We start from the raw sequence: 10,562 nt of genomic DNA on the forward strand, positions 1-10,562 counted from the left end.
GGCCAGGGCCCTGAGGGTCCTGACCATCCGGGAAACGGGAGAAGTTTGAGGGCTCGGGGCGCGCGATCGCCTGCAGACATCGAGCGCGCGCCCCCCTAACACGATGTGAGCCCCCACTTCCGCCATATCTGCCCCTCCCCCTAACCGTGGAAATGTCACCACCTCAACCAATGGAGCACCAACCCCCATGACCTCGGACCCACCAACCCCCGCCACGAGCATGCGAGGAACTGGACTCCCACCCGGCGGGTTTCACCCAACACCCGCCCTTAAATCCCTCCCACCCACCCCCAACCCAAACCTATCGATTTTCATCCAGGCTTTTTTAAAGGCTTGAATATATATTTTTATTGATAAACTATTCAATAGTTACAAATAATGTCTCATTTCAGACTCATTTATTCTGCATTGTTTGAAAAGCACCCTCAGTATTTAGTATGATCAAAAAGAGGAAGAAACATACCGACATTGGTGGGTTGCTACTGGTTCTCCCCGGTTTGGGAGAGCCGATAGAAGAGATGTTGATATGACAGTGAACCGGTTCACCCCGACTGTCATCTGGGCCCTCCCTCCCGCCCCTATCCTATACCTATTCCTTTATTCGTTCGTTTTTAGCCCAGATGAAAGGCTCAGCAGAGCGAATTGCAATGCCTCAGCTGTTCAGCAAGTCAATGCGTTTCCGCAAAGCACAAGTTTGATGTGTATGTGAGTGAAGCGAGCACGTGCGCACAAAGTGCGTGCACGAAGCAAACTGGTGGTAGCACCGGTTAGAACCCACCACTGCATACAGCACACAAGCAGGCAAAACAAAGAAAAGGAGTTGTTTTCATACAAGCACTCTTCAAAGGCATTGGGTCAATTTTTCTTTTTCTTTTCTAGATTTTTTTTTCCAGCTCTCCTTAAGAAAACCCCATAAGATACATATCATAAAAACAGCAGTATTTGGCATGGGTATTTTTTTTCTCTTCTAACTCTTCTGGTATAAGATGTAAGGGAGCGCTGCTACAATCTTTCTGCAGCTGATCATGTTCATTTGGTTCTTAGGAGCAGCAGACATTGATATTCCAGATGATTCAACAAATTCAGCACAAAAGAGAATTGCAGCGGCTCCAGATGACCAGTTCCTCCATGACTGGCCTTGGCCCCGTGACCACCACATCCCTTCTCCACTCCAGCAATAATGCACCATCAGCTGCCAACAGTGCTCTCCTGGCCTCTATCTCCCCTCAACAGCTTAATCCTGCCAGTTCACTGATGGCTTCCCCACCGCTCAGCACACCTGGGAACAGCCTGATGTCAGCAGCAGGAGCTGTTATTCCACCTGTCCTCACAGCCCAAACAAACCCTTTCCTCAACCTGCAGGGAGACAGCAGCAGCCAGAAAGGAATGGTGAGCATCTTATAAGAAGGCCAGAAGCAAGGTATTGCCTGCCAACAGCTGAGCTACTTTGGTGGCATAGCATATTCATAAATACTTTAACTCTGAAAAAGACATTTTCTGGAATTAGGACCCCATCTAGCTCTACTACAGGGTGGAGGTGATTTTCAGGGAAGTCTGGTAGGGAATCTAACATGGCTATGGATCAAATTTGAATATACGATTTGGGCAGAACTCTAGGTAACGAAGTAAATGTTGGGAAACAAGAAAAAAGTTTTGAAAATACAGTGGAATGCATTCTGTCAAAGAATGGGTTAATGAGCAGACAGATGCAATGGGAAAGAAGCTGGACAAAGCTAAGTGGAGGATTCTGGAAATGAAAAAAGGAAAACTATATTTAGAAGGTACTTGGGATTAGAATCTCAGAGGATTGTTTCAAATCTGTTTTTCTTCCTCCCATTTTTGTTTTGTTTTTTAAATGTATTGTTTGGGTTATCACCCATTTATACAGTGCTGTTTTTGCCATTTTTCCCCCCTCTAGAGCATAAATGAAAAGGGAGGTGCCTCAGTGCAAGACAAAGGCTAACTTTTGGTGATACTGGGCTGCTTTCTCTGCCATAAGAAAACAGTCTCCTTGAACCTTGGATCCCAAAACGTAGAGCAACCATATGAAAGGCTTCCGAGAAAGTCTTCCTTGCCACAGTCACAGTGACACCAAGCGGAGGCATGCCAGACGTCTACGTTCCTTGGTTCTGAGCCTGTCATTTAGTGCCCTTCTAAAAGAGACTGGTGGTGTGAACACCTCCTTTCCCTTGTTGGCTTGGTCTATTCTGCTGCACTTAAGTCATAAAACGTTGCACTTCAGATGGAAAAGATGAAGCAGTGTTTGCCTTCCAAGAATATCCCCTCAAAGATGGGACATATGAGCTGGACACAACCACAATCACCTGATGATAAATGTTATTTTTGCAGAGCATGTTATTTTTAAGGATTAAGAAATCCATCAATGTTTCCCTGTCAGAAGATCCAGCTACAGCAAACTAGGATCAGATGTTTTTGAGGTTTCCAATAAGTAAGAAGGAAAGGGTTGGAAAAATGGTATTTGGAGGTCCATGTACATGAATCCTACACAAAGGGTTTCACTTCCATAGGCATTTCAGATGTCTACATCTTAACTGACTCCTGCTGAGGTATTGTGTATCTGGGAACAAAAAGCTAGTCCTGTGTAACTGAGAACAGTTACCTTGGTTTCCCCAAATCTCTGCCAGCCACATGTCTTAAAAAAAAAAAAAAACCCTACCTGAAGGAAATGGCCTCATTTGTTCGTCTTTAACCAAGGGACTCATCTTTCTGTCCTTCAGAAGTCTTTGCAGACAGTGTATGCTTACAAATAATCCAGAGTCGATGCTGAGCTATTTCCAGCCACTCACAAAGAGTTTCTTGTTCTATCACATCAACCACTCAAAAGCTCAACACCAAAGAGGCATAACAAAGGTTTTGTCTAATGGCAGGAGCTATTCCAACCATCTCCAAAATCAGCTGGTAAGAACATCTTTCCTGTGAAACAGATCTCACTCATACCCCATCTAAGGAGAATACAGGTCTTCCCATCACTGGAAGATCTATTTCCATCTCCATTTTGTAACCAGATGGTTTAGCAACAATATAAATTTCCTTCTCCTTCCAAGGAAGGGGAAAAAAAATGAAATGGAGATCAATATCAGTTATTCTGAGTAAACCAGCGCAATTTTGTCTTTGTTGGATAAATCCAGATCTCTTAAAAAGAAAGATTCTGGGTAATAGAAGCACCTAGGGCCTTTCAAAGTTTTCCTGCTTCCATGAATATACAGACATTTTACGTTTATTTTTGCCACCTGCTACAATTTGCACTATTTTCAACCACTGGTGGTGAACAATTATTTACAATCCCATAATGCCCACTGTTGTATAAAATAAGGTCTGGGGTTTTTTTTCCCATGTTGCTTGAGCAAAGCAATAGTATCTACCAGATAGATGAGTTGGACTCTTAAAAAATATGACATCAAAGCAACTTTTCATGAATTTTTCTTTGATTTGTTTTGTTTTATTCAGACAGATATGTTTAGTTCCAAGCTTTGCAAGCTTGTGTGTGCATACTTACGCACAGTTTAAAGGTTTGTTTGCTTATTTTTATGAAGTTGTTTAATAGCTTCTAGAAACTGTCAAAAACAATAAATTTTCCAAATGACAACTGGGAAGTTTTCTTTCCCGTCATGGCAGCTTTGGCACAGGTTAAGGAGCAGATTGAACACTTGACTTGCATTTCAGCTGAGCGTAAACATAGTTTTTTTTAATCAGAAAACTAAGCTGTCTCAATACACTTACTCTTTAGATAGTCAACTCATCTTTAAAATGTATCCAGACCATTGCATTCCGGTTTTATTTTGTCCTTCATTAGCATGTTTATAATTTTTTTTGGTCCTTAATCGGCTGCTGTAATACAGAATGGCTATGAGTTGTGATGGAAGTAATTTGAAGTGGAGGCTAAATCCAATTTTTGTTCCCCTTTTCAGGCAACTAATGGGCATTATCTCCAGAATTCTTATTGCAACCTGCAACTGCATTGCAGAAAATTGTTGTCCTATAGAACCAGCAAAATTCATAATCCTATGACTTTTGTCTACTTATCTTGGTGCGGGGGGGAAAGATTTTTACAACTACAGCTTCTCTACTAGAATTACAAACATGATTAAAAAAAAATACTGCCATCAATAAACGCTTGATATACATCTGCACCATAAGGAGTAGTAGAGCAAATTTATTATTAAAATATTTTGGAAAAGAGTTATTTAAATATACAAAAGAGGTAAAGCTGAGAAGAATCTAAAACATTGTGTGAGGAAATGCTTTTCTTTGCAATGAGGGCAAAACTAGACATCACCAAAAAAAAGGAAGGTTCGACCACATATTTTCATCGTAATAATAAAAATAGTGGATTGGGAAAAGGGATTTGGAGAAGAGAATTAAAATGGGAAAGAACTGTTCATCTGACACTGCACATTTGCTCATTCAAGGCTTGCATTCTAAAATCTGATATTACTGGTTTCTTTCTAGCCCATAAAGCTTTTGCAGGGATATTTTTTCCTCCTTTAAACTCTTTTCTGTTTGTATTGTGCTTTGAACCACAAGGTGGATAATCTGTATTCCTCCAAATATTGGTGAACTTTAATTCTCAGGAATCCTATTCAATATAATCGATTATGGACAATGCTGGGATCTGTGGTTCAGGATCACCTGAAGAACCTTATGTTGGGGAATGACACAATTCTACAAAACTCTCATTGCACAAGATCACATTGCATTGGCCATGTTTTGTGAGTTTAAGTGCTCGGAAAGTGGGAGATATCAAGCCCCAGTTGAGCTACCATACAAAAGTTGAAAAAAGTTTTAACATCAGAAATGTAGTTCATCTTTACATTTATATACCATGTTTCCTATGGAAACACAAGGTGAAATACATGAAAATCACCCTTTCCTTCACATAACAAAAATATGAGATAGATTGTAATGAGCAGTAGTGATCATGGTCTGCTATTGCCATTGGTCTGAAATCTTCCACTGAAGTTTCTGGTTGAAGGAAAACTTGAACTTGAGTCTTCCTAGTCCTGTCCAACACCTGAACTATTAACCTACAATGGCTGTATGAACTGAATTGAAAATCAATAAGGAATAGATAATTCAGCCTTTGGGCAGCAGGTGATACTAAGGCTGAATTCAATTCATGATCCTATGTATCAAACGACCCTGGTAGGCAATTCGTCTGGCTAGAGAGACGTATTCATGTAGTTTAGTTTGTCCCACCTGATCTCTATAGACCAAAGTAGAGGGCACAGAGAAGGGCAAGAGGAAGAATCACAGCAAGGCAATAATCAGACTGACATATATGAATCTTTTCCAACAAGTTAGTTTTGAGTTAATATCTCAGTCCTTCCCTAGCATGAAGGTAAAGTAAGGGAGGGGAGAAGCATATACAGACGTGAAGGTTTCTGTAATTATAGCTGTCACAATAAAAGTAGTTCTGTCCTATATGGCATTGGTTTTACCTTGGTTGACATCCATGCAGTATCTATATTGAGTCCCCCGTGAATTGTAAATGGCAGAATCCACAGGACTCAATAATACTTTTGCTTCTTGCACTCAAGGTTACACATTCAGAAACATAATTAGGGTATATTTAAGACATGTCTATACCCAAAAGATCAATTAGATGCTTTCTGAAAGCATCCTAGGAATATTCCATTTTTTGGGGAGTTCCAAATCTAAGATGCAAAACTCCAGATCATTACTGGATGGCAGAAAAGTATACATCTTTACTATCATATAGTGTTATCTGGATGTTTGAAGTCTGAATCTGACATCCCTACTACTTCATGACCAGACAGGTTCCTAGCATATTATATGGAAGAGAAAATAAGCAGCTGGTGCTTAACTGTAATTTGAAAGGCTGAAAAGACCTCTCTTGGATAATGTGTTTTTACAAAGCTCCATTTCTCTTCTCACGGATATCAAATAGAGAACTCGGTACAGCAATTTTCTTCAGCAATAGAAACCTTGTGGAGCTGCATTAGACATTTTGGCTGTATAGACATTATATTTGAGAAAAAAGTTATACTGTGCATCAAGGAAAAAGCCATCTGGAGGCTAGGCTGGCTTGTGGAACAGTCTGGAATACCACTTCCTTGCCTCTCCAGGAATACTGTATGTAACACATAAAAATGCAAGTGCAATTCTGAAAAAGTCCCAAGCAAGCACTAGTTCAGATAAAATTGAAAGTTTTTGAAACAGGATTGTTGGATGTGGAACAGTGCTTGCCTGTAACAATCATATAGAACACAGTCACTTAGTTTTCAATTACAGAAATCAGTGCACTAAGCAAATTAGACATAGAAATACGGTCAGAAGATGATAACAGCAACTCATTTCTGTACTGTTGTCAAGGTACCAGGAATTGTGCTCAAAGGAGTCTATTTTTATTGGATAAAGTTTGCTCATTAAGAGAACAAAACATAATAAGTTATTTTTTACAGTCCATTGTCTTCTTAACTATATGAATTGGAGGTAGCTTCCAGTTTCCATTCCTTTCAGGTCCCTAGGGTTTTTTGTATCATACTTGTCACTTCAAATGTTAATTTGAAATTGGTGTTTGATCCTAGAATCTAGTTTTGCTAATCACTTCTCTTACAAAAAACTAGCCTGGGAAGGTATGAAGGTTAAAGAGCCAACATGTTATACAATATTGGCTAAATTTGTGAAGAAAGCCCACTGAGTTACTTGGAGCTAGTCATTATCTCTCAATTTAATCTATTCCTGAGAAGTATTGCAAAAAAAAAAAAAAAAAAAGGAGGAAAGAATTCCACATTGGCATTCCCTGCTCCTGTAGCAGGCTATAAATTTAACAAGAAAGGAAGAAAATAAAGCACATTCATTGTGCTTTGGCATCTCAAAAGCATTCTCCCTATTTTAAAGTATCAAAACCATCCTGATCTATTGTTCCTATCTTACCAACAATCTTTTCTGCTTCTTTCTGGAATGTTAATTCCAGCCAAGAGGTCTATCAAGCCATTGCTGAAAATAGGACTCCAAATTTTATTGAAGACCCTGAGAAATTATGCTTAATCTCTCTCTCCCTCCGTCTCTCACCCCCCCCCCTCTCTCCCGTCCCCACTCTCCTTGTGTTTGAAGCCTTCTATCCCCTGGTGTTCAATAGAATTTCTGGCAGCAAACTCAACAAGTTCCTAGTGTATAGGGCTATATTTCCACTCTACAAATAGATGACCACTAGAGGGCAACAAAGTTACAGAAAATGCTAACTTTTTGCTAGTGGTTATTTGGCTATATAGGTTGATTAATATGTTGAGGTAAGAAGTACTTTTTTTGTTGATTTTTAATCTTGTGACTAATAATCAGTGACCATGCAAGCTTGGAAATTCTAATTTATGTGCGCTTCTCAGAGTCTTGTTATTGGAGTTATTTTTTTAAAAAAGTGTGCAAAATAAACATACAAAACAAACCGTGATCTGAATGAACTGCATGCAGCCAGTTTGCAATTCCCAGCTGGAAGGCAGACCAGGCATGATTAGGTTAGCATGAATTGGAAATTCAGATTTAAACCAGTCTCTGCTGTTGAATTCTTTGCATTATATCATATTCTGAGTTCATATGTAAAATTAAGATACCCATGCTTGGTTTGGTTTCCTGTTTCTGTGAACAGGAAGAATAAACTTAGTTTAGTATATGAGTGAATGCAGCTAGTCTATTGAATTCTAATGTCATGATAAAAATTATCTTATTCAACCACTTGATTTACAAACTTCTATTTATCCCAACCAGTAAAAGATGGTGCATATTAAACTAGAGATCTTCTCTAAAACAGAAAACAGAACTTAAACTGTCCAATTGAAGTGGTATAATTCACTCTTTTTCTATTTCTATTGTTTCTTATCTTTTGTCTTGTTACAAAAATAACACATGTAATACATATATATTTTTCCTAAATGAGCAGGTAGTAATTGGAAAATAATATGGATGGCAATCCTATGTAAATTTCACCTGTAATAAATTCTACTGAACTTAATGGGACTTAATTTCAATTTGCGTAGAACTATAACCATAGGTTAAAAAATAAATGTGGAGGTTAAGCCTCATTTTCCATCCCCAGTGATAGAGGTTCAGTCTAATCTGTTTTAATGAGCAGCAGAGAGGTGCTGTGCTTCTCCAAGATCAAAAGCACTTCTAAATTATTCTCAGTATGCAACCTACTGGATGATTATTTCTCAAAGAATAGTTGTTATAATGCAAGGGCATGGGGTTTAACCCCTTGACTCTTGAGGTATCTTCTATTTATTTATTTTTTTAAAGCTTCAAACTGCTTTAGCCCTTCCTCACAAGAGGTCCTCTGCATATTATGGTCCATTTGACTGCTCTCTCTGCACATTTTCTAGAGGAACCACCTGTCTTTCAAACTTGGTTGCCTGGATTAGTATCCCAGAAATGGAGCTGGGGTTCACCTACCATGCTAAGCCAAACTATGACCTACTTGTTTGTTGCTTAGTGCCTTGTGTGAACCCCAGCCATGTAGTTTATCAGTCATGTTTTATGATTTTAGTGTATTTTGTGAATTCAAGTCAGTCAAAATATATGACTTCAACCCAGCCTGAAAGTTGAAAATGACTTAAATTTTTAGTGTCAGAAAGCTATCATGGGATTTAAGATTCATGGTAAACGTTTAAAGTGACTAATAATGTGCTTTGAAAGAGCACTGGAGAAGAGTACCAGAATCTCTTTTTGGCAGGAAGAGAACAGAAATAATTTTTAAAAGGTGACTAAGTTCCACATTTGGTTGCACTGGGGTATGTTTCTTTACCCATCTTTTGATGCTGATGTTTCAATTTTAGTACTTTGCCTGTGTCTAACACTTCCCTTCTCCTCTGTTGTTGTAATTTTTAATTAAATAAAGGAAAAGATGTGTATATTTTTGGCAATCAAGTTAATGTAGCTAAGATATATTTTTTCCATGCTGCTTGACTGTTCTTATTGTAATAAATATTAATATCAAAATCAGAAAAATAATAAAACCATCCTGGGTTTTCTTTTAATTATAAACATGAGTGATGACTGTTGAATGGTCTTTTTTCTTCTGTTATAGCAAATATAGAAAAAAAGACAATTGAGTCTGAAATACTAAGGCGATTATCTTCTTCCAATTTTCTTTTACAATATAGCTTGGAGTGAATTTTACTGTAAGTCCTCCCATTGTTGTAATGCAATTGTTTCTTTAAAATTCTGCATCCCTTTTATCATACTGTCTTTTATTTGTTCTGTCTGTGTATCATTTTTAATAGGAATTTATATGTACCTCCTAACAGGCAGTCTTCTATATAAACATTTCAAATTCTTATTTTATTTATTTATTTATTATAATTTGTCAAACAGAAACAAAAATGGGAATAACATAAAAATACAATGACAGGGACTATAGGCAGGTTATTGTGCTTATGCATGCCCCTTTTACGGACCTGTTAAGTATGAAGTGCGGTCCATGGAAGTCAATTTGTGATTAAACCTCTGAAAATTTGTAGCTGAAAAGGGAAAATTTGTCTTAAAAACCCTCCTTCTTTTTCGAAGTCACTTATTTTATTCTTCCAACAATCTATAAATACATCAGCTAGGGTAAATTTTGGCCTCTGCCAAATAATTCTTGCTGTATCTAGCCTGTTTCAGGAATCTGAATGCGCCGTAACCACATCTACATCCACAATTACACTCTACACATAATTATATTAGAGGTGGGTTTCAGCAGTTCTGACCAGTTCTGGAGAACAGATAGCGGAAATTTTGAGTAGTTCAGACAACTGGTAGTAAAAATTCTGACTGCCCCCATCTCCCCATCTATTCCCTGCCTCCCGAGTCCCAGCTGATTGGGAGGAAATGGGGATTTTGCAGTATCCTTCCCCTGGAGTAGGGTAGGAATGGAGATTTTACAGTATCCTTCCCCTGCCATGCCCACCAAGCCATGCCACGCCCACAGAACAGGTAGTAAAAAAATTTGAAATCCACCACTGAATTATATCCAGAATAAATCTGAAAGTGAAGCTAGAGGTGAGATTGCTGGGCTTATTTCTGTTTATAGCAATAGCAAAATAGGGCAATAGTACTTAGACTTATATACTGCCCCATAATGCATTGCAGCACTGGGTAGTTTCCATTGTCAGTATATTGCTCCCAAAAATCTTCATTTTACTGACCTTGGAAGAATGGAAGGCTAAGTCAACCTCGAGCCCCATGTCATCCTTATTTTTTCTACTCGTGACAATTAGGTATAAACTAATCTTATATGCATTTCTTGTACATAAACAATGTCAGCATTTTTAAAAATTTATTGAAAATCCATTTCCAGATATTTTCAGTATACTCGGTCCTGATTTAGCCCCAATTATAAGAGGTTTTTAGAATTCCCCCTTCAAAAGAGAGCTGTAATATTGGAAGGCTAGATAGTCGACATTCTGGAAATTTTCAGATTAAGTTCTCTTCTATATTCTGTACTACAAAGGATTTAAAACTCCAACCTAAAATGAGAGAATGTAAGTAAAAATATATTTCTTCTGCTCTGCTGGCTATGATCAACTCTCAAGTTGAAAATGTATTGA

The 10,562-nt window shown here is 38.2% G+C and overlaps 1 protein-coding gene across 8 annotated transcripts in view; it reads left to right on the forward strand.

Moving 5' to 3' along the window:
* Positions 1-9,275, forward strand: part of MLLT6 (MLLT6, PHD finger containing) — a 150,466-nt gene extending 141,191 nt beyond the window's left edge. For 6 of the 8 annotated variants that reach the window (XM_058180185.1, XM_058180187.1, XM_058180190.1 and 3 more), the window contains 2 exons: positions 1,045-1,389; positions 1,919-9,274. In XM_058180185.1, the coding sequence (XP_058036168.1) occupies positions 1,045-1,389; positions 1,919-1,963 (390 nt within the window). In that variant the 3' untranslated portion in view covers positions 1,964-9,274. Of the gene's footprint in view, positions 1-1,044; positions 1,421-1,918 lie in introns of all 8 variants that reach the window. The other 2 variants (XR_009154832.1, XM_058180188.1) reach the window with 2 other exon arrangements.
* Positions 9,276-10,562: the final 1,287 nt, after the last annotated feature.

This window comes from Ahaetulla prasina, chromosome 4 (genome assembly GCF_028640845.1).
Source record: "Ahaetulla prasina isolate Xishuangbanna chromosome 4, ASM2864084v1, whole genome shotgun sequence".
NCBI classification, from domain to species: domain Eukaryota; kingdom Metazoa; phylum Chordata; class Lepidosauria; order Squamata; family Colubridae; genus Ahaetulla; species Ahaetulla prasina.